This window comes from Antechinus flavipes, chromosome 3 (assembly GCF_016432865.1).
Source record: "Antechinus flavipes isolate AdamAnt ecotype Samford, QLD, Australia chromosome 3, AdamAnt_v2, whole genome shotgun sequence".
In the NCBI taxonomy this organism is placed as follows: domain Eukaryota; kingdom Metazoa; phylum Chordata; class Mammalia; order Dasyuromorphia; family Dasyuridae; genus Antechinus; species Antechinus flavipes.
The window spans coordinates 435,093,500-435,118,884 of NC_067400.1; the positions used below are offsets into that span (position 1 = coordinate 435,093,500).

Genomic DNA, 25,385 nt, shown 5'->3' on the forward strand with positions numbered 1-25,385 from the left:
AAATTTTTTTTTCATCAAACTAGTTATATCTCATTATGAAGAACTCTTAAGAGTCTATTATAATGATCTTTGTGTTCTAGAATGTCCTAACATTGCAGTGTTTTTAAAGATAATTTGCTTGTCATAAGGAGTTTGAAATTATTTGTTCTAACTTTATCTGAACTGTATACACACACACACACACACACACAAACACACACACACACATATTTCTTTTAATGGCATTATTGGCATACTTTTAAGCTCTTTAATGTGGAATTCTAAGTTAATTGGTAAAAACATAATTTTAGTAATTATGATGTTGATAAAATATGAGGAAGTTCAAAATAATAGATGGGTTTTCATTAAATTTTTTTCTTATCTAGGTCTAGAAGAAATTGCAAAAGAGAAAGAAAAATTGAAAAAAGCTGAAATTATACAAATCAAAGAAGAAATGTATGAAACCTCTGATGATACATTAAAATGTTTAAATACAGGCCATTGTGAGCAAAAAGAAGACCTGAAGGAAAAAGACAACACTAATCTATTTCTCCAAAAACCTGGCTCTTTCTCCAAATTAAGCAAATTATTAGAAGTAGCTAAAATGCCTCCTGACTCAGATATTATAAACCCCAAAACAAATGGTGGTGCAGCCAATGGATGCACATTATCTTATCAAAATGGTGCAAAAAATTCTCTCTGCAGCCTTCAACCAGCAGTATCACAAAACAACAAAGAAAAGGCAGATTCTAACCTTTTTAATCCAGTCTCCAGTAGTCAAGGGAAGTTTTACAACCCTCCATTAATTGCCAATGACCAACTGTTAAAAACCCTGACAGAAAAGAACAGACAGTGGTTCAGTCTTTTACCCAGAATGCCCTGTGATGACACTTCCCTTACCCATGCAGATGGATCTGCTGCTGCTTCATTAGCTCCTCATTCTCAGCCTCCTTCTAAATCACCTTCACCTGTTCCATCACCCCTTCTTGGGTCTTCCTCTACACAGAATACAATGGGCCTTAATCCATTTGCTTTATCACCACTTCAGGTTAGTCCCATTAGCAATAACACTCTTTTACTATTTTGTTTTCTTTTTACATTTTAACCCTATCTTCACTGTAGTATCTACTAAAAATGTTGTATTTTGCCCAGTTTGCAAGCTGAAAATAGAATTAAATGACACATTCCCAAAAATTTACTGTAAGTACATGTAGATTCTAAAATCAGAACACCTAATTCCCAGCATATTTGATTCATACTCCCTAAACCTACTGCTTTTTGTTTTTAAGTTTCTCTTTTTATTTACTACTAATAATTGAGTTCTGAAATCTATATGTAAAAACATCATATTTGAGTGACCATCTTCAGTATTTGACAATTTTACTGCTTTGAACTGTATGTTTAAATGCATGTGTTGATTACTGTATAAATGTGGCAAGTTATTGTCAGAATTTAACAAACAATTTTGGATTTTCTGTTTCTACTAAAATTTCTCAATGATTTTTCCAATGTTTTGGTGTTTATAGATGAAGAGTGGATTACCTATAATGGGACTTCAGTTTTGTGGATGGCCAACAGGAGTTCTCACTTCAAATGTTCCCTTTACATCTCCTTTACCTAGTCTGGGATCAGGGTTGGGATTGTCAGAAGGAAATGGTAATTCATTCTTGACCCCAAATGTTTCTTCATGTAAAAGTGAATCACCAGTGCCACAGAATGAAAAGGCATCTTCGTCTATCTCTGGAACAGTTGAAGTAGCAAAACCAGTAGATTTTCCTAGTCCCAAACCCATTCCAGAAGGTAGGTACATTCAAATGGTTTTTGTCCAATAATTTTTATTTTGTAAATTTGGCCTTATTGTACCATAATTATCCAAATATATAGGATGCTTTAAAATACAGGCTATATACCTAAAATGGGCTCTTCCTGAAAAAAAAAAAATGAAAACATGTTAAATAATAATGTCATAAACTTAAATTTTTCTCATCCAGATTTGGGGGGAAAGAATTAAATACAGTCTGTATCTGGCTCAATATGGTAATTGGTTCCCTGAATGGTTATGTGTCATTGGTAAGCCTTTTGATTTGAATTATACTATATCATTCAAAATGTTTGTAAAAGATTTACATTATTTTGACTTAGAAATGCAGTTTGGTTGGTGGAGAATTATTGACCCAGAGGACCTAAAAGCTTTGCTTAAAGTGCTACATCTCAGGGGGATAAGGGAAAAGGCATTGCAGAAGCAAATACAGAAACACTTGGATTATATTACTCAGGCCTGCATCAAAAATAAGGATGGTATGTAAATAAATCATTTTCATGTCTTTGCTTAGGAAAAACTAATTCATTTATTTAAATGAAAAATCTATTGGAATATATCTTCATTCATTACCAAAACACTGGTGCTGGTGTTTAGAATAGTTTTGCTTAGGGAAAACTACTAACATCAAATTAGTATATATTTTTTATAATTCCTAATCGTCACCTCTAGTTTATAGTTGAACAAAAGCCATACATACATCTTTAAATAATTTGCATATAACAAGAATAGTAACTCATTGTCTAAAGTTGGAGATTGTGAAAGTAACTATTGGGAGAATTGTATTTATACAATTCAAAAACAATGTTCTTTTTTTTAAATTTCATTTTCAAATATAGTCGCTATTATTGAAATAAATGAAAATGAAGAAAACCAAGTAACTCGAGATATTGTAGAAAACTGGTCGGTGGATGAGCAAGCAATGGAGATGGACTTGACTATTCTTCAGCAGGTAGAAGATTTAGAAAGGAGAGTTGCATCAGCAAGTTTACAAGTGAAGGTAAAAGGGACTAAAAATATTTTTAAAATAGCATTCCAATAAGTATATTGTGAATAAGTACTAATTGTGAAAGAGTTAACAGTGGGTTTTGTTTTCTTAAAAAAAACAGCCATGTTAGATTAGATTTTATACTGTGTAGTTTGTGGAGTACATTATTTGGTACAGTGTACATTCAAATTCCTGATGAAACATATGGATGGAAAGTGATTTTGGAAAGGGGTAGTTTCAGTAAGATTCTGAAACCAAAAGCAGATTTCAAGAGAGTGAGGAACAAGAAGAATTGAAGTAAGCAAATTTAGACAGGTTTAGAAGTCTGTCAGTGAAGCAGAGGAGAGAAGATCACATGAAGGGAATGAGAGTTAAGAAAAGAAGTAGGTTTTTATTTTATTTTGTTTTAGAATAGAGTTTCTAAGCATATCTATAACAGAGGGAATGGCATCAGTAGAGACAGACCTTTCAAACACTATAGGAATGTAAAGTTTACTATATTGTAAACTCTTTGATGCTTACATAAGTTGTACATAATAAGTGCTTAATAAATGAGTGAATGATTTACTATTTCAGGTTTAAAATGTGCCTACTACCTGGTTATACCTATAATATTTAATCAAAAGTAGTAATAGATTGATAATAGACATATAATATAATAGAATGATATATTCATTTATCTGGCGTCATCAGAGAGTGTGCTATTCCCAATTTGTAATTTTTCCAAATAAAGCTTAATCTTTGAAAAATTTTCAGGGTTTTTTTTTTTTTGAAAAAAATGTATTACACATTTACCTGCCTTTATAGATACAGTAATATATAACTCAACTTAATCTTCTCTTGAAGATTCAACGTTATTATTATGACTACTAATTTGAGACATACTCCATATAAAAGTTACCCTGACCATCATCATTTTGATGACGTTAATAAGTTACAAGCCAGTCATGTTTAAGTCAGGATTCCCCTCTATATAACATATTAGATAATAAGTAGAGACCAGTGTATCTTAGGTCCAATAGCAAGGTTTAATTTTCATTTTTATTTAAGATGTTTGATATTACAGAAATGGTGTTTTATAAAAACACGTTAGATTCATGTCCTTATTAGTAGCAACTCCATTTGCAAAAAAAAAAAAAAAAAAGAGAGAGAGAGATGAGTACCAAGTTAATTGCTCTAAGAATTTTCCTCTTTAGAGCTAGATTGTAAAATAGAAATTTAGGAGATTCTTGAATTAGGGAAAAATTAATCTCTCTTTCCTATCCATCTTCCAGAGTGTTTCTGGATTCTTTTTCTCTAGTCATCTGCTAAAGCTAATTGTAGTAGCAAACTTCGGGGGCCTCTGGAAAGTTTAAAATGTTAGGTTTCCACATCTCAGTTTACAGATTCTCAAAGTTGGAAGGGAACTATTTGGGGAAAAAATTGTTGACAAAATACTCAAATAGTTACCTGTCTTTTCCCTGAAGATCTCTAGTGAGAAAAAAAAAAAAAAAACCCACCATTAACTTAGATCCCTGGTTCTGATCAATGAGAAGGACAAATCTAATTCCCTCTTCCATTTGATGGCCTTTGAAATACAGAACAATAGCTAGATGTTTTATCTTCCCTAAATCTTCTCTTTGCCAGGCTAAATACTACCACTTCCCTCAAATGATATTAATACAGCCCTTCACTGTTCTATTCACACTACTCTGAACATTCCAGGTTACCAATACCTTTTCTAAAATGTGGTCCCTAGAAGTGAACATAAGACTCCAGTTTACAAGAGGAGGTAGTAACTTCCCTAGTCTTAAAATACTGTTCCTTATTTTGATTTTCTTTTTTTTAACAATGTAATCACATGTGTTCTTTCTAACCTCAGGTGTCAGAAAACCAATTTTAAAATCTTAGTGTCTAGGAATATATTTTTTAACATTGTTGGTATAAAACTAACCTGCCCTTACAAGGTTGTTTCTCTTAATCATGCTGTCATATTAATCCTGTTGTCATTGAATCACTTAATGATCCTAGGTGTGGAGTGTGCCTATCTTGTAATATTTGGTCTAAATACAATGAGAAATTTAGGAGCTATTGAGGTATCTATGGTCAGTAACTATAAGTGTCTGAGGACTAATTTGAACTCAGATCTTGCTGACTCCAGGCCTAATACTCACCTACTCAGACTGCTGATTGCTAGTTGTTATACTATTTGAATTCTTGTAGTTCAGGTAAGGAATGAGAGCATCCATGGTCTATAACCCAAATGATCAGAAATCTCACATCCATAGATCACAAATATGTTCTTCAAGAAAAGAATTGGAAGGAATTTAATACAGCAAGCATCAAATAACATTCCAAAGAAATAAAATTGATTACATTTTAGTATATAGCTTGTTACTGCTGGGAAAGTCAGGCTTGAACCCAATTGCCTGTATGCAGTCAGTACACTGATTTATTTGAGCAAGGAGCAAAATGAATATAAAATTAGAGAACAGAATAAGAATGAGAAATAATATACCATGCAATTAAGATAATTACTAAAAATGAAGAAGTAGAAAGTCTTCCTGTTTTCTTCTAATTCTCTTATTGAATATGTATTCTTATAAAAAAAATTTGTAGATGAAAAGGTAGGTAAATGGTTCATTAGTAATTATTGTCTCTTTCCATCTACTTTGTTGGTCATAAATAATAACCATTTTACATTTACATATATATATTTTTAAATAGCTGTTTTGCTTCATCCCTTACTCTCAGACATCACTTCTTGTTACTCTCAATGTCCCTCTTAAAAATGTGGTATTACATACAATATTCTTAATATGAATTGACTAGTAAAAACTTGGACTATTTCTCCATAGATTTGAACACTACTACTATTTATGTAGCTTAAGATTCAATTTTAGTAGCTATGTCCCATACTGAATTTTGCTATTTACAAAACTTTATTTTTTCTTACTAGTAAGCTAAATCTTTTAATGCTGCAATTAATTTTTCAAAGCTAACTGTAGGATTTTTTTGTTATTTACATTTGTTTTTTATTATATTTAATGTTCTTTATTTTTATGTTTGTTTTTATTATATTTAATGTTCTTAGTTTTTAGAGTATTGTTAAGGAATTTTTTGGAAATTCTAATTATCTCATGAAATATGTATAATACACTTTCCAGGTTTCTTCTTTGCTAATGTTCTCTTTGGTGAATCCATGCTGGCTTCTAGTGATCTTTCCACTCTTTTTTTTTTTTAATGTGTATACTACATATTTAATAATCCATTCTAGATTTTTGTTAATATAAAAATACATATCTTATTCTTCAAAACTAAGTGGTATGTATGTGCATCTTTAAAATGTACAACTTCTAAAAGGGGGCAAAATATTTCAGGAAAATATTTGGCAACTCCATGCGTCTACTCTCTATACTCATTGTGAGATAAGTAGTTTAATCTGAATATTGTATCTGAAGATTGACATTTGGGGCTGAGAAACAATTGGTAATAATCTTGGAATCAGAAGACATAGATTTGAACACTGGTTTTATCACTAACTCCAAAGGACTTAAATTTAAGTCATTTAACCTTTCTGTGCCTTATTTTTATAGTTTATAAAATGGTGGAATAACTATACTTCTAAAGATGTTGTGAAGGTGAAATTATGCTAACTTTGATAAAAGTTCTTTGCAAATTGTACACAATAAATATCAGCAATTAATAAGTTTTGTCATTCTTCCAAAGTGTTTAATCCCTTTCAGTTTTACAAAAGATGTAACAATGGTATTTTTAGTGAACAAAAAGAGGTAAACTGAGTCCAACATTTCAAAGTATTAAATGCATCCTTCTGCCTAACAACATAGGTGACATCAAGAAATACCAGAGGGGTTTCATTTTCATAATTCCATAAAAGTAATCAGTATTTCCAACTAAAATCTTATTTGATGCTTTATAAATTACTCTGATCACATTTTTAATACTGTCCAGAGTTGTAATGGATAGGTATTTCTTTTCACATGTTCCATTTTTGTTTTCTGGCTAGCATTAGGAAAGCACAAGGTAAAAGCTTATCAGTGATCATTAAGATTTGCTGTTGACAAAAACTCCAAGTCGTTAGTGCAGGAAATAAATTGATATTTTTTTCCTGATAATAGGGTTGGATGTGTCCAGAGCCTGCATCAGAAAGGGAAGACTTGGTATATTTTGAGCATAAGTCAGTTACTAAATTGTGCAAGGAGCATGATGGAGAGTATACTAGAGGAGAAGAAAGCAGTGCCAGCCCTCTAGAACGGAAGAGTGACAACCCTCTAGATATAGCTGTAACCAGGCTGGCTGATTTGGAGCGGAACATAGAGCGAAGGTATCTGAAGAGCCCCTTAAGTACCACCATTCAGATCAAACTGGATAATGTGGGCACAGTTACTGTCCCTGCTCCTGCACCATCCATTAGTGGTGATGGTGACGGGTAGGTTATTGAGATTAACTTGAAAAATTATTGTGCTTCTTTGCTAATTGGAGCCTATTTTCTATTGCCTGTTATCTATGTATCTTCTTGTATGTCTGTGATCCATACGGATCATGCTATTCTGCATGATGCTTTGTAAAAATATTTTTTGTTATGTTTGTTGATTATCCTGCAAAGTGATCTTACATTTACCTGGTTGTGACTAAGCTTTGAGGCACGTAGCCACAGTCTGTGCACTACATCAAATTTAGTTGCTTAAACCTTATACTTATTGGCTGTATACGTGTTTTTGTCATTGCTTGGCTTTCAGTGTGATGATGATTGTTTCACATTCAAAATCCAGTAAATATGGATATGACCTACTTAATTTCTCTATATTTCAATGCAGAATTGAAGAGGATATTGCTCCAGGGCTCAGGGTATGGAGAAGGGCATTATCAGAAGCTCGCAGTGCTGCACAGGTAGCTCTGTGCATTCAGCAGTTACAGAAATCAATAGCATGGGAAAAATCAATTATGAAAGTTGTAAGTGTTTTTACTTAAGAAATACTATAACTAATTGTATTTTGTCCCTTTTTTTTTTTCAATTTTCAGCTCTCTTAGCTTAATCATGAATTACTTATTATTGTCTAAATATTGAATGCTATAGTACTTGAGTTTGGCATCTTTTATAAAACACTGTGTAATCTGCCATATTTTCTCAAAGATTTATTTCTGATCTTCTGGATGAAACTCACCAAGCCTTATCTTTTTCTCTTAATACAGAATGGTTGATATGTGTGGTTTCCTCTTCTAATGTATAGAAAATATCAAACTATAATTGACATTTTCTTAAGCATTCTATATGGATAGTAGTTGTTGACTGGCATATTTTCCTCTTTTAAAGGGGATGGTAGTAGATATAATACCCTTATTTTTATACAGTCCTAAAGATTTCCATTATCTCCAGTTCATGTCTTCTGTGTCCTGTTCTTCTGTATTTTTCTCCCCATTGTAGGAAATAAAGAAGCCACTTTTGACTTCTGCCAAAATTTAGATATCTTTTACCTCTAGCCTGCCATTGAGTATACATTAATCACAGTATGCTCATGTTTAATGTCTAGCAATTCACTAAGTCTTAGGATCCCTTAGTACAATCTTTGTATTTCACAGATGAGAAATAGAGAAGGGAAACTATTTATCTGTCATGCAGTTAGCCAAGTATCTGTCATGCAGTTAGCCAAGTGGTACAGTCTGGCTCAAAACCAGATCTGATTGTAGGAAACTCCACCCTTTTTCTCTTGTATATAGTGAATTGGAATTTATGATTAGTATTGAAATATCTAGTGTCAAATACTTAATAACTGTGTGACCTTGTACAAGTTTTATTTTCCTCAGTCTCCTCATCTATAAAATGGGGAGAATAATAGCACCAATCTCACAGTATAGATAGGCAGGAAACTGTATGTTATAGTAGAAAATGATGGATTTGAAGTCAGTCTGTTTTCAAATACTAAGACCCCATGGGACCAGATTTGAATTCCTGTCCTCCTGACTTGAACTGGGCCACCTAGATGCCCCCATAATACACATTGAACATATTTTATGCTGTCTCTTCCATAATTTAATTTCTCAGGATCATTTGTTTGATGTGTATTCCTATTACTTGTTATGAAGGTTGTCCTGAAAAGCAGATGGGCATCCTTATCCAAATCTTTTACCACTCTTTATTGAATTACCTCATTTCCTATGGCAAATCTGTCACACAGACCCTCTGTCTATAAGTACCTTAGGGTTTTAGTACGGGAACTTAATATTTGCAGAGATATTATCTGGGCAGAAGACACTAAATAAGAGAAAACTATAATTTGATATTTTCTATTGTTTTTAGCATGAGGAAATCCCTTAATGACCACTTAATTCATTGTTGTAATATGCTTTATTATTATTAATGTTAAAATATAGCAGTATCTTCTCCAATTTCCTTTACATACAAACATACATACATAATATACATATGTACATTATTTACAAGGATTTCCTAAGTCCCTGAGAAAATGAAAAAATGGTAATTTTACTGTGTGGTACTATGTGTTTCATTTTTTAAAAAACTAAAATATTTGTAAGGACAATTTTTAGACTGTAGAAATTATTGTTTTCAAACTAATGTTTTAAACTATCATTTAAATCCATAAGAGAATGTTTTGTATAGTCTATAGTCTGGCCTATAATAACTGTTTAATAAATGTTTGAGAGATTTGGTCAATTTTATTGTGTGACCTTAGAAAAGCCACCTAATCTCTGTAAGTCTCCATTTCCTTTGACATAAAAATGAACTCTGAGGCCTCTTCTGGGACTTAGAAAAACAATAATAGCTAGTTTTTATGCAGCACTTTTAAGTTTTAGAATGTGTTTTACAAATATATCATTATATACTCACAACCACCTAAGATGTTATTATTACCCCTATTTTATAGAAATATAAAATAAAGAATAAAATAAAAAAAAAAATAAAGGAAACTGAAGCAGAGATTAAGTGTCTTGACCAGAGTCATAAGTTTTATGACTTGAAAAGTAAGATTTGAACACAGGTTTTCCCCGATTCCAAGTCCATCATTCTATCCACTTTGCTGTTTAGCACTAATAGTCTAGAGGTCCTTAACCAGTAGTTTTCCCACAGCTGTTCTTTCATTGTTTTACCTATATCATCTTTATCTCCCCAACTGTATTGTAACATTGAGGGTAAAATCTAATCTCTTTTTCTGGTTTTATATTGCACTCTCCTCTCCTTCCATCTTAACATTCTTAGTCACCTTAGTTGGCTAATTACTTTTGGCACCAAATTCCCAGGAAAAATTTAAAGTTAGAAACCAGGGATGATAACTCTACAAAGCTGATTGTTATAAACACATGGATCTTAAAAGTTTTATTAAACTATTTATTAAGCTGAAAAGGGAAAAGATGAGTGTTAATGGCCTTCTCTGCTCAACTCTAAAATTTTACTGAAATTTTACATTAATGAAGGGACCCATATCAATATCAATTATTTTGATAAGAGAAAAGTAGTCTGCCTCATTACAATATTGGGAACTCATTCCCTGTTCTAGAGAGTACTAGCTTTCTTTCTTTTTTTAAAAATAGCTTTAAAATATATATGCAAAGATAGTTTTCATAATTCACTTTTGCAAAACCTTGTGTTCCAAATTCTTCACTCCCCTTTTCCCCCATCCCCTCCCCTAGATAACAAGTAATAAAATAAACATTTAACATCCTATATATGTTAAACATATGCAATTTTTATATATTTCCACATTTATCATGCTGCGTAAGAATGCACTAGCTTTCTAGTTATTAAAAGAGCTTTTAAACTTTAGAAGTGAAGGATTTCAACCAAATATTTATGTACATGCTAATATGGAATGACCATTTTCTGCTACAAACATCAAACTTAATTTTCACAAAATTGAAAAATAAGTATCTTTATCATCCTTCCCTAATACAGATTGAAATTTATTTTTAAAAAAAATCATAAATATAGAAAATATTTTGCAATATTTTAATTTTTAATTATAGAAAGCACTACAAATTTTCTTTATATGAATGATTTGAAATCTGGAAGTTTTGTTATTTTAGAGATTAGCATTTGACTTTTTTCTTTTACTCAATATCTCTTAGATATTGAATAGATTCTTTTTTAAATGATTCAAATATAGACAGTTACATCCTTGTCAAATCAGTATATTCTTGGATATGGTAGGAAAACATACCCACTACTGAAGGAATATTGAACCATTTTTCATTTGATCTTAGTTATACATATGTTTTATTACTTTTCATATGTATATGTGATAATTCAAAGGATCTGGGATATTACTGGTATAGGTATCTCTCATTAGTGTAAATCATAGCTTTTCCACGGATTTTCATCCTGTATAATTAAATCTCCCTAGAAAATACTTCATAAATCCTTCACAAAGGATCCATTTAACTTTATTCTGCCTCTTTTAATATTTAGCATCTTCCAGCAATCCTTGTGCTCTTACTCACTTCCGCTCCTGACTGGCCCACTTTCTATTTTGGATATATCCTTAATACATTTTTTATGCCATTTCTTGAACACAAATCTGTATCATGAATCTTACTGGTTCACAGCTATTAATTGAGAGAATACTGTGTTTTTTTAAATGGCCAGTTGAAAGTGCTGCTTATTTCAAAATATAATTTAATCCAGTCTCCTATTCTGAGTCATTCTGGATCTAGCTCATTGTCTACTGTACAAGTTCATGTTGCAATCTGGGCATTTTGTGTGTTTCTTCTTTATCTTTATTTCACTTAATAAGCATTTGTAGTCTGTGTTTTTCATCCACTTCATTTTCCATTTTGGATTGTTAGACTGCTTAGCATATTAAACATTTAACACATATTTACTGAATAGAATACAGTATAAGCTGCAGGCTTACTGACAAAATGCATGCTTAATTTGCATTTTAAAGCTGTGAGTACTCTGCACATAATGAATTCCTTGAAAAATTTCAAATTATCTTAGATTCTGTGAGATTTTACTCTTGTATTAATAGATGTGAACAGTAAATTAATTTGGTATTAAGATTGCAAATGCTATTCTAAATTAGTACGAATTTTTATGTTAAAATATTCTTTTAAATATTGATTGCAAGATGTTTTATGTGAGCAAAAATGTGTAAAAATATATAGTCATATAAATCATTCAAAATAAGACCTTTAGCTCTGCTTTCTCTCAAAATTCTTTATTGTATTTTTATATTTTTTTTACTTTTCTTCCTTCACTTGCTTACAGAGGTAGTATTTCATACTTAAATTTTAAGATTTTAATGTACGTATCTCACACATGAGAAATTAATGCAAAGAAAAATATTTTTAGTTAGTCAAAGGGAAAGAAATCATGAACTATTTAATTCTTTGCTTTAACTTGTAGCTGCTTTTTCTTTCAATAAGAATTATGTTCGTGGGAATTTGCATAATTATAGCAAACATTTGATTTGGTTCAGTTTCTGTATTCACCTTTCCATCAATTTTTCAAGTAGATACAAAATGAAAGAGAAACATGTTCTTTTAATTAAAATATAAATCTAGGAAAACCCTAAATCTTAATCCTATTTCTGACACAGGTTCCTCTTAAATTTATTTTAATGTTTAATAGTAACCTTAACCCTTACTTCCTTCACAGGGTATTATGAAGATCATTATAAGATGGCCAAAAGAGAAAAAAATCATCTTAAAAAAATATCATGTATTAAAGCTATTCATTGCTTTATGTGCTCTAATGTCATGTTAATTATTCCATATGTTAATGTGTACATGCTTTTTGAAGTGTTTGCGGGCATTCAGCCTTTAGCTTTGGTCTTTGCAATGTACATAAAATATGCATTATATCCCCAGTAGATTTGCTCACCCTGTCATGTGGTCCATATCTGTGTAATGAGAGATACATAGATGTGTATGGCTATTGTATGTATGTTAGCAAGCGGAATGTTAATCATTAGTGCAAAATGTGAATTTTGGTATATTTAATTTCCCAAGAAGAAATGTTCAAGATAGTATTGATTTTAAATGATTTTTCATGTATTGTAGTACTGCCAGATTTGCCGAAAGGGAGATAATGAAGAACTGCTGCTGCTTTGTGATGGCTGTGACAAAGGCTGCCATACTTATTGCCATAGGCCCAAGATTACTACCATACCAGATGGAGACTGGTTTTGTCCAGCTTGTATTGCTAAGGTAATACTGACCTCAAAATACACTGAAAGTTTTTTTTTTTCTTCTTGTCATGAATTACTTCAAATGTTTTGTGTTTGTTAATAACTTTCCCTTACTACATAATGTCAGTACCAGAACATTCTGGTTAGTACACATATATCAGAAACTTCATCAACTTCCTTCAGGGCTGCAAATCTTTAAAGTGGTATTATAAATTCAAGTAGCCAAAGTAATAGTAATAATAATTACAGTTAACTATGCTTAGAAAAAAGTAAGAAATTAAAAAGTTTTGTTTAGTTTTAATTGTTTTCCTTATCATTTAAAAACTAGAGACACAAATGTCATGTTATGGATTGACAGAAATGTATTTTTTAAAGTTTTGTTTACATCAATATAGGTCATAATCAAAGTCCAATTACGATTGGATTACAAGTCAGTTTGTCTGAATCCTATCAATCAGAATTCAGTCCTATCTATCTAGTCTAGTCTTATCACTGACTAGTTGTTTCTGGCTCTCATTTTCCTCATCCATAAAATAAGAGCCTTAGATTAAATTATTCCTATGATCCTTACAGCCCAAGATGTGGGGGACAGGGTGTTGAGGATGGGAGAAAATACATAATTGTAAGCATTTAAGTATGTTTTCTTTTTTTTTAATTTGGTATTTCAAAGCTCTATACTTAAAACAGATGTGCCTGATAAAATAATTTAGAAATATTCAAAATGCCTGCCACATAAGGGCACTTAATAAATGTTTATTGATTTTTATTGATTAAGTTGGTAGTTCTTCGTTTGTTGCAACCATGTATTTTTATTATATGTATATTCTTTTTACATCTATCTAAATATGTGGGGATGAGGTAATGTGTGGGAGATATAATAGTGCAGTGACTAGCGTGCTGAGCCTGGAGTCAGGAAGAACAGAATGCAAATCTATCCTCAGATACTTCTTACCTGTGTGGGCAAGACACAACCTATTTGTCTTTGTTTCATCATCTGTACAATGGAGATGATAATAATGGCATCTGTCTTAATAAGGTTATTGTAAGGATCAAACTAGATAATCATTTTAAAGCACTAAATAATGCATCTGGCGCATACTAAGCACTATATAAATGATAGCTATTATTCATATATATAAATGCATATATATGAATTTTATTAAATGGTTATATTTAAAAATCTTCCCATATATGTAAGCAGCATGCTAGCCTGTCATATTGAGAAAACAATTTTAATGATTTTAAACTTGAAGATTGTATAGGAATCTTCAAATGAACCCTGCCCAAGTACAAACTAATTTTGCTTATTTGTCAGTAATTTGTGTAGAATTTTATATTACTTGCTTTTATGATTCTGTTTTTTGTTTCTGTTCATTTTCCTTTAATATCTTTTTGGAGGCACTGAAAATAAAAGTAAACACCTATTCATTCCAGAACAACTCAGTTAGTTTGTCAATTACACCTAACTCAGTAACTGGAAAGGATTGATAAGAGTAATTGAAAAACTAATTAGGGGGAAAATTTAGGACAGTAAAAGAAGATAATAGCAATGTGAGTCTCCCAGTTAATGTCTATGATTTTAAAAGGCCAAAAAACATAACCAAACTTTGTCCCAAAACAAAAGTTTTCCACATATTAGTTTTATTTGTGAAGATAGGAGCAAAATTACAGCTACTCTTTCAGAGTTTGCTACAACTGACAATTAACTTTATTACATAAAACATTGTTTTAACACTACACAAATAAGAACATCAATTTTATATACCTTCACTATTAGCTTTGATTTTTTTTTCATATACTTATTATTTACCATGCATTTCTGAAGCTTTCTCATAGGTATGCTTAGTCTGCATATTCAGAACTAATTGTGAAATTCTAGCATAACTTAATGGGAATAGTCCTGGATGCCTGGGTTTAAATCCTATTTCTACTACTGTGACCATAAACAAATAATTTCCATCAATTTGGGCCTCAGTTTCTTTATCTGACAAATGAGGAGGTTCCAACATCAAATCCTTCAACTCAGCCATTCATTTTACAATTCTATTGGAATAAAATTATTTAATAAATTTGTGCGTACATACTTATTTGGGATTTTAATCCATTCAGGACATTTAAGTAAAATTCACTAAATACCACAAAAAATATATTTTATTATGTAATTAAATTTCAAAATTCAGTTTTCTGAAAAGTCAAAATTTTTTTTGGGACAGTAAACTTAAAGCAATACAAACTGATGATAGTAATTTTTATCCATTATCCAAGGTTTGGGAATGACTTTTCTTATTTTCTGTACTCTTTCCTCTCTCCTCTGTTTTGTATAGCATTTCATTTCTCAAATTTTTAAATTATAATTTTAAAACTATTAAACTATTATTAAAATGATTAAGGCTAAGTCCAGACTCTGCCTATTCACTAGCTGTGTGATTTTGGGCGAGTTACCTTCCTACTGTGGTCTTGTACTTCCTCATTCCTGTGCTGAAAAAAGATTGCCTCTGAATCCAATTCCAGCTGAAAATCTGTGATCCAAAGAAGATTAAAATTTAAAAGCATTTTTTCCCTCAATCAAATATCAAACATTCTTTCTCAATGTATTTAATGTGGATTGGCTCATGAAAGAAGCTAAAATGATCTAGTTAGTAGGAATTCAAGAAAAAAGAAATAAAATAAATGGAAAAATTTCATCTGTAATTTATAAATTTGTAATTATTTAAATCTGTAACATGAGGAATGTTTGTTTAAGCTTATAATATTTTAATCACTATAACTATAATTTATACATTTTACCTTATACCTGTTAATAACTAAAAGCTAAAATAACATTTGTAAAATAAATTTATTTGTAAAATGTTTACTTCAGTTCTATAAGGATATATGTGGTTCTATAATGAGAACATCTCTATGATAGAGGTGTCAGGCTTACTAGTAAAGCCTGTGAAACCAGATTAAGATATAATTGGGAAATGTTTAACAAAATAAATAAAAAATAGAAAACAACACAGGTAATGTTTGTTTGTAGTTTTCTAAGGCAACATACTGACGAGAATTGTTTCTGTGTAAATCTGATACCATTGGCCTATGACATGGGAGATGTAAAGTGAAAAGAGTAGTGATTCTGGAGTGCAAATTCTACTACTTATTTTTATTAACTGTGTGACTTTGAGAAAGTAACTTACTTCTCTAGTCCCAGTTTCCAAATCTATAAAATGGGGAATTAAACTAGATGTACTCTCAGGTCCCTTTTCAGCTGTCATTTCATGAGCCTAGAATTTATCACTTTGCAGTTAACCAGATGATAAGCTTTACCACACTTAGCTATAGTATTCTTGGACAACAGTCTTTGCTAGATCCATACACAACATTTTGGAAGAAACTGTCAGAACTTGTGTGTGAGTAATAATCCCTTAGGGCCACATGGCTTTCCATCATAAGTGTCTTCCAAAAGAAGTCTGTAATGGGGAGTCTATTTTAAAATGTAAGACTTTAAATTTTGTGAACTCCCAAAGAACAGCTTTAAATGTACTTTAAAGAAAAGCTCTTCCCTGAAATTCAGTAAAAGAATATAACCAACTTTGAGTTATTTGTTGATTATGCAGTTTGTAAATTATCTTTGTCCTTTGCTTTTCTGGATTAACCCTTTGTTAGATGATTGTTGGCTATTTTATTTCATCTGCCATTAGCATCTTCAACTTAAAATTAGTTAATTTTATCTTAGTAAAATTAAAACTAATTTAGCCTTGCTAAACCATGTTTGTGTGAGTTCATCTATATGTACATAAATCCATATGCTTATATTCTCTCACTTGTTTTGTCATCATAGATATTGCTATCTTAGTTACAAATTTCTCTCTTCAATATCCTTCTGACATTATCATCTATTCTGTGTAATAGGCTCTTTTTCTGATTCTAAAGTTAATCAAAGGCTGGAAAGAGTAAGCATTTCTTTTGATCCAAAAGAGTTTCCTCCCTAACTCAGAAAAATGTGTACTACTACTTCTTCATAGGGTTGTTGCTGTTTAGTCCTTTCATTCATGTTTGACTCTTCATGATGCTTTTTGAGATTTTCTTGGCAAAGACACTTGGGTGGTTTGTCATTTCCTTCTCCAGCTCATCTTATAGAGGAAACTGAGGCAAATAGACCTTTATGACGTGCCCTGGGTCACACAAATTCATAAGGGGCTGAGGCATCATTTGACCTCAAAAAGTCTTTCTTGATTCTCAGCCCAGTGCTCTATACATTTTTCTACCTAGCTGCCCCCTTCTTAATAGAGGAAGCATATGAGTCATGAAGTCTGAGAACACCAACCTCACTAGCTAAAGCACTGAAGCATGGTAAATTGTAAGAAAGGAAGCTTAAAGACAGGATATTGGCACTGAGCAGTTTTCTATTTTCTCCTGAGACTCATAGTCTCTATGTTAAAAGTGCTATATATTCTCAGAATACTGGTACTCTTCAAACATAAATATAAATACTTTTTAAAATCATATTTTTTGGTTTGTGCACACTGCATTATTCCATGAATAGAAGAGGAGTTACTATATAACCTGCTGTCTAAAAAGTCATATACTTTTGGGAATATCAGTGTAGTCACTTTGCTTATCTCTAGCAGGCATAGATTATAATTTTGATAAGATGGTAAATGTAGATTTGCAATAGAGAAAAAAAAATTATGATTTTTCTTGTACTTTTTACCCATTTAACACACCACTGATTATAGTACAGTACACAAAACTAAGAAAAACTTTTGGACTGCTTTAAGTGGGTGTACTTCATTGTAAGATCCTTTATGTTGATTTGTACATCAAAATCCATAAAAATGAGAAGCTAAAATGCAATCATAAATAACATTCTCACTTATATGTCCAAAACTGGAATTGAAGACAGTTGTGGGACCAGACCTTAATTCTCAGTTTATAAGAAATGGAAACAAAAAGTCCACTAAATTATGTTTATTTCTTTATAACTTTTGGAATTTTGTTTTAAAATGTAAAAGAATACTTTTTTTTGTTTACTCTGTGCATAAGCATTATGAGGAAAACTAATTTTTTTAATATTGCATATATAACTAATTTTCAATATCTACAATAGTCTGTGAATGACTTGTGGGAGCAATTTTTGGTCTTTTAATGAAGAAAAAAAGGCTGTTAACCTCTGTAGTAGCTATTTGAAATGACTAGAAATTTGATTTCAGTCTTGGTCCCCTGTTGTCATGAAAAGCTGAGAACTCACTATAACCACCTTTTAAAAGCTGCTGTGTTTTCAGAAAATGATACCTTAGCCCTCTGTCACTCATATATTTTCTAGTTAAAATTTATTGGCTTGAGAGATCAATTCCTGACAGTTGAGAAATTCCTGCAAATTAAATAACAGCTTTGAAATATTCTTGAAATGAGCTAAATCAATACTATAATCTACTCGACTATTTCCTAATTACTGTAAGATGTATATATACCTCAATAGTTAAGAAAATAGCTACAAAGAAGGGAGATTTGAAATTGAGAGAACCAGTTTTTTCAAAGGCCCAATGTACCTTTTTTAAATTTAGATATAGTACTCCGATTATTGAATAGAATTTTCAAACTAAGAAACATTAAAAATTATCTAATCCATCCCCCTTATAGGTGAGAAAACTGAGACCCAGAAATGTTCATTGATTTTCTTAAAATCATACTAGTGTGAGAAAAAGTAGAACTTGTATCATAAAATTCCTTGTCAAATACTCTTTCCACTGAACCACTGTCCCCCCTTTAAAACAAAACAAAACAAAACAAAAAAAACAAATGTTTGAACATTCTCCCATTCTGCATCCCTCTGAGGATATGGAAGTTTCTTGGCAAACTCTACATTTGCACATATAATTGTCATATGTGCACACATAGATAGTTCAAACATATGTGTACATAGATATACCAGTATTTTTGTCCACCTTAAAAAAAAAAAAAAGCTATCCTTATCCAGATTTTATGGAAACTTTTTTTCACATTTAACATAGTTTGATTATCATCTATCTACCTTTGGGATTGTAGTAATCTTTCAACTTAGACTAAAATTTCATTCTTTGTTCATATTTCTTTTCTTAATTAAATTATATTCTAAATGAGAATCTTTTTATAATTTTAAAAAAATACTTAGTGCTTTAAAGAAATATTCCTGACTTGTTCTATAGTAAAAATGATTGGTGTACAATAGTGTTAGTATATTAGAGAGAATTCTGAAGATAAATCTGATGGGTGGGAGAATTTTCTTGCTGTATTAGCTTTTAGTCTTGTCATTAGAGCTGGCATAAAGTATTATTATTATTATTAATTATTTCTATTGAAAATTTAGTGGTTATGTGATTCCTGGGTTTTTGTATCACTTTGAAACAAACTTTTTTCTTATCATTTGCTTTTGATCTGTACAATCCTTTTCCTCCTTCCAAGAACAGTTTAAAAAATAAGAACTTTTTTTGCATTGTCCCATTACTTATTTTAACATAGAAAATATACTTTTATGGAATTGATATGTAATATGGATTGATACACACACACACACACACACACACACACACATATATATATATATATTTATACCTTATTTGTATTTTTCTGTTTATAGGCAAGTGGTCAAACTCTAAAAATCAAAAAACTTACTATCAAAGGAAAAAAGAGTAATGAACAAAAGAAAGGGAGGAAATTATCTCTAACAGGTGATACTGAAGATGAAGATTCAGCAACCACGAGTAGTTCACAAAAGAAAGGAAATAAAGACCCCAAGAAAAGAAAAATGGAGGAAAATGTCTCGATAAACTTGTTAAAACAAGAAAGTTTTACTTCTATTAAGAAGCCTAAAAGAGATGATTCCAAGGACCTGGCTTTATGCAGGTAGAGTTTTCTGTTCTTTAAATTTTCAATATCTGGGGCAGCTAGGTGGTGTAGTGTATAGAGCACCAGCCCTGAAGTCGAGAGGACCCAAGTTCAAATGTGGCTTCAGACACTTAACACTTCCTTGCTGTGTGACCCTGGGCAAGTCACTTAACCCCAATTGCCTCAGCAAAAAATAAACAAAAATTTCAATATCCTCTTAACTGTATTAAAAACTTTAGAAATGATAAATGCTTTTAAAATTAGCATTAAAAGTTAACTATGGATTTGTTTCAAACTTTATTTAGCATGATCCTGACTGAAATGGAAACTCATGAGGATGCATGGCCTTTTCTACTTCCTGTAAACTTGAAACTTGTTCCTGGTTATAAGAAGGTTATTAAAAAACCAATGGATTTTTCTACCATTAGAGAAAAACTAAGTAGTGGACAGTAAGTAAATGTATTATATTGTAAAGCTGTAGTCTATTGATAGTGTCATATGTGACTTTTATTTAAAATTGCCTTTATTATGGTTTGAGATTATCATGAGATTCTAAAAGTAGAAAATTATTAGACGTTTTAAAAAAGTAGATCTTGATTAATCCTTTATTTCTTTAGAAGTATCAGCAATCAGCATTTGACTAGGGATGTGAGGTGAGAAGGGAATATCCTTTTTAGTATGTTCTACCCAGTAAACTAAAGGGAAAGTAGCTTCCCATTAACTGGCTTTGGCTTTGTATCATATTAAGTTCTTCTTGGGGTATATGGGGACTTATACATATTCTAGGAACGAGTTTTGCCTCCAATGGACACTATGTACTTTTAGAGCTATGCAGATGAGGTTGATAAAGACTGAAAAAAAATTTTTTTAATGGCAAACTGAGTAGAAGTTATGGTTAGGGAACTGATGGTAGGTACTGGGAAAAGCAGTTGATAGAGAGTTTTATAGTCCATTGTGTAAAGTTTCACCTTGATGTGGGAAATAATTGAGAATATTTAAAGGGTTCTGAACCAGGGCAGTAATATGGGCTGAGAAATCTCTTTTTTGAAATTTTGAATGGAGAAGATGTTAGAGACCAGAAAAGAGGCAGGAACCAAAGTCCAGGATTGGGGTAATTGGGTCTAAGACAAAAATAATAGAATGGCAGAGAAATGGTATTCTGAAGTACTACCAAAAAAAAGAAGCAATAATAAACTACCTCAAGATATAATTAGAATTTCTGCCACTAATGATCTTTCAGAGCTGGAGGCTGGATGTTTTGTTAAGGTGTTACAGCTGAGTTCCTGTACTGCTTCAGGTATGGGGTGGATCTCAGATGTCTCTTCCAGCAGTGAGGTTTTTTTTTTTTTTTTTTTTTTTTTTTGATTTAGAATAATTCAAAGCCATTGACTTAGCTGTGACTTGAAAGACAGTAATGACTCTCTGGTTTTTTGAGGTTAACTTCCTCATAAGAAATTTAAAATCTCTGAAAATGCTAGAAAAGAAATAGAAAATTTTTGCTGCTTTGCTTTTCAGTATTATCAAAGCATTATTCCCAAAGCTTGAGAGTCTCACTTGTATTATTAATTTTTTAAAATACTCTTTATCCCAAGTTAGAAATAATTTGGAATTTGCATTTCTAAAAGCTTCTTTTGAAATATATTGGCACTTCATTTAGCTTTAATATCCACTCACCTACTACTTATCAATTGGAGCAGCTTCCTTCCCGCTGTGCTTGCAGAGTATGAGCTCTTCCTAGTGGAAACACTGAAAAAAAAAAAACCTGAGAGACCTAAAATGCCCTTTTCTGTTTAGAGGACGGTAATTTCTTATGACATTGTCACTTGCAAATAAGTTTTATAAGGTTTCTTTTATTTGTATTGGTGTGCCTGGAGCTGACTGGAAGAATAAGAAATAAAGGAATTAGTAGCTGGGAAGAAGAAGAAATTTAGAAAATAATGTAAGTTTAAAAAGGGAGAAAATATACTGAGAAGATAGTAGAATGCTCAGATATTGAGGGAACTATGAACTATCTAAGACTGTATAATTAAGAGCCTGTATCTTGATTAAATGAACTAAATGAACTTTTCCTTTGTGTTTTTTAAAATGTGTAGTTAATCTACTTGCAAAAGCTGTGTTAGTTTTATTGTTACTTGAACTAAGTAAGCATTGTTTATATCTCAATTGCCAAACTAGAAATTGTTGGAGTAAACCTTAAAATGATGATGCCTAGGGAGATTAAGTAGTTTCTTCAAGGTTTTAACTGGTAGTATCAGAGATAGCATTTGAAATCAGATTCCAGAAAGACCAAGAACAGAAATGGCCTACAAGCTTGGGAAAAGATGTGCATATCAGAAAGATGGGGTCATCTGAAAATATGATTTGCAAAAATCTGTAGAACTCTCCCCATTTAATTTTATTTAATGTTATATAATCATATACATATATAATATTATTTAATTTAAATTAATGCATTTTCATACTTTGAAATTTCAAACTTGAATTTCTAAATATAGTCAGCTTTAAGTCCATTTCTGATAAATTATATCATGAATAAATGAAAAAAAAGAAGAAAAAATTGCAAAATAGGTTTTAGCATATGGTGCTAGGGCTTAAAACTCTATCCAGAGAAAATGTTTCCTGGAGGCAATAAATTTACAATCTAGAAAAACAGTTTACAATCTTCAGCTAGGTAGTACAGTAAATGGAGTGCCAACCTTGGAGTCAGAAAGACTCGAGTATAGATATGGCCTCAGACACTTATTAGCTATGTGACCTGGGCGAGTTACTTTAAACAATTTGCCTCAGTTCCTCATCTGTGAAATGAACTGGAGAAGCAAAATGGCAAACTACTCCCAGAAAACCCAATGGGATCATAAGAGAATTGGATGCCACTGAAATGACTCAACAGTACACACTGAGGAAGGGAGTTTTGGTTATAGAAATTTACTAGGATAATGAGTTTTTCTATAGGGTAGTTAGACTGATCAGATGCAACAATAATATGTTGATTATTATGTCCAGACCAGGAGGTAGAGCGAGTAGCAGAATCAAAAGCAGAGTGTCACAGAATAGATGGCAAGGTAGTCTGCCTGAACTAGGGGTACTTAGAACTCTTTTTTATTTGTCAGTCAAAATAGTTGTTTCAGTAGGGAGGAAAATGGTAACAAAAGCTTTTTTTTTTTTTTTCTCTCTCTGTTCTAGGTACTCTAACCTCGAAACTTTTGCTCTAGATGTCAGGCTTGTTTTTGACAACTGTGAAACCTTTAATGAAGATGATTCTGACATAGGCAGAGCTGGCCACAACATGAGGAAGTATTTTGAAAAAAAATGGACAGATACTTTCAAAGTGAGCTGAAGTTATCAGAACTATTCTTCCCCCTTTAAACAGGACAGATGAGACCAGCAATGTGAACTGTATTTACATAAAAGTGCAAGGCACATACATAAGACTTTTTTTTCCCTTAAGTATCAGAAAAGTGATACTACTTCTAAAGGCTTCACTCCTACAGCAACCATGGCCCTTGGTTATTGGTTTGTATGTTTTATCAACTATTATAGGTAGAACAGGGAAGCACACCCAAAGAATTTTCAAAGAGAGGGGTGTTATAGTGCAATAGCAATGAAAATATATCAAAACGCACTGAATATTCAACCACCAGAGCTCTACTTGGGAAATGGTTCTCCTTTCCCACTCAATAAATATCTATTTTTCATTTTTTTACTTTGTAGTTTATTTTTTAGTGAATGTATTTAATTTTATGAATTATTTATGATTAAACTGCATCCAGAATCTTCGTTTTCTGTGAAAAGGAAGAATTAGAAAATTGCTTTAAATCTTGAAAATACAACAAGGAATGTTTTAAAATATAAAACAAAGCCAAGTAAAACTGTTTACACTGATGTGCTATAAAAGCACTAAAAATTAAACTTTACTGTAGAGTAACAAGTACATTTATATATATGTTGCTGCATCACTTGTGTAGTTAAATTGTATTTCAAGACAGTGAAGAAAAATTGACATGTATATACTGTTCATTATTGTTTATATTAAGTATTGTTTTAAATATGTATGATGTGTACATATTGTTTGCAGACATTATTGTTTATGCCTTAGAAGGATTGTAGCATTTTATTTTAGTCTTAAGGTAATTAATTATAGCTATACAGCTTGTACAGTAATTATCCTCTACCAACACTGTGGAGTCTCCTTAATCTTGGTAGTGCCTGCCTTTGAAACAGGGTGTAGGGGATACTAGTTTTCCATTTTTTTCTATTTTGTTATATAATTTCAAGCCACCAGGGCCTCAAATTCAAGTATATAATCATTTGTATCCATGTGGAATAAAATTGTGACAATTTCCTACGCACACAGTATTTTTTCATAGAAACATTTCCCTCCCATTGCCTTGCCACAGAAATAAATTAAAAAAAAAAAAAAAGACATTTGTAACCACTGTGTTTTATCTACTGTGTGTTGTGGTGGCCTGTTGGAGGCAGATAGATCAGAATTTTTTTTGTACCTATGTAAGAGTACTTGAAGTTTTATTTAAAATAAAATGTTGTGGAAAAGGTAGCAATCTTTTTTCCCCCTTTTTTTTAGGAGTGTTATTTTTCACTAGTATGTGTGGCACGGATACAATAAAAGACTTTTACAAACTAGTTTAAGTTTTTTTTTTTTTTTAGTAACCCTAAAGTTAGAATATTTTTTAAAATCCTGATTTCTAAATACTTTTATTGACATCCACATAGTGAACCAGAAGGAAAAAAAGTATTAAAAGTATAATATATATCAAAATGATTAAATTCTTAATTTAGTTCATAGGATTCAACAAAAAAATCATAGGGGAGTTTCCATTATTTACCACAAAATATAGGGGAAAATGAAAAAATTGAGAGCCACAAAAACTTACACAGAGTATCCTTCAAATTTCCTTAAATGGTTAGCTAACACATGTACATGATTTATCATCAGCATGCTTATTATAGTGTAAATGTCAGGTTTCAGTTAACTAAACATTGAAATAACACTTTAAAGGCTTCATTCAAAAAAAAAATACAAAATAGAGCTGAGAACTCAAATGTGTTTCTGTGTTTGAAAAATTGTCAGTTGCTCCATATGGGTTATTTATCCTTTGTGCCTTAGTTACTTTATTTTTATTGCTTATGCTCCACACCAGGGGTTCTTAACTTTTTGTGTGTCATGGACCCTTTTAGCAATTATATGAAATCTACAGACCTTTAGAATCATGTTTTTAAATGCAGAAAATAAAGAAAACCAACAAATTGAAATATCAAAAATTTTTTTAAGTTTACAAACCTCAGGTTAAGAACCCTTGATCTATGCATTTAAATTAACTTATATTAGATGGAATATAAAAGGATTACATATGAGTATATTCTAGCACATGCCCAAGGAATTCATTAATGAAAGCAAAATATCAGAATGAAGAAACATAAAAATGCCAAATTTATTACATGTTAACAACTCCCTTTAAAAGGCAAATAAAATATCCTTGAAAGAAGGAAATTTTGGTAAAATTTTAAATAGGGATTTTTTTTTACTACTGTAAATTCCTTCAGAGCTAGCTGTATCAATAAAATGGGAATGTTTTTTCTTCATGCATGT

General features: G+C 31.4%; 1 protein-coding gene across 26 annotated transcripts in view; it reads left to right on the forward strand.

The window, feature by feature from the left end:
• Positions 1-24,418, forward strand: part of BAZ2B (bromodomain adjacent to zinc finger domain 2B) — a 330,327-nt gene extending 305,909 nt beyond the window's left edge. For 17 of the 26 annotated variants that reach the window (XM_051986311.1, XM_051986312.1, XM_051986313.1 and 14 more), the window contains 10 exons: positions 366-1,027; positions 1,506-1,779; positions 2,122-2,277; positions 2,638-2,798; positions 6,905-7,110; positions 7,604-7,739; positions 12,804-12,950; positions 19,530-19,795; positions 20,083-20,226; positions 22,961-24,418. In XM_051986311.1, coding sequence (XP_051842271.1) covers positions 366-1,027; positions 1,506-1,779; positions 2,122-2,277; positions 2,638-2,798; positions 6,905-7,110; positions 7,604-7,739; positions 12,804-12,950; positions 19,530-19,795; positions 20,083-20,226; positions 22,961-23,114 — 2,306 coding nt within the window. In that variant the 3' untranslated portion in view covers positions 23,115-24,418. Of the gene's footprint in view, positions 1-365; positions 1,028-1,505; positions 1,780-2,121; positions 2,278-2,637; positions 2,799-6,904; positions 7,216-7,603; positions 7,740-12,803; positions 12,951-19,529; positions 19,796-20,082; positions 20,227-22,960 lie in introns of all 26 variants that reach the window. The other 9 variants (XM_051986301.1, XM_051986305.1, XM_051986300.1 and 6 more) reach the window with 1 other exon arrangement.
• The last annotated feature ends 967 nt before the right edge of the window (positions 24,419-25,385 follow it).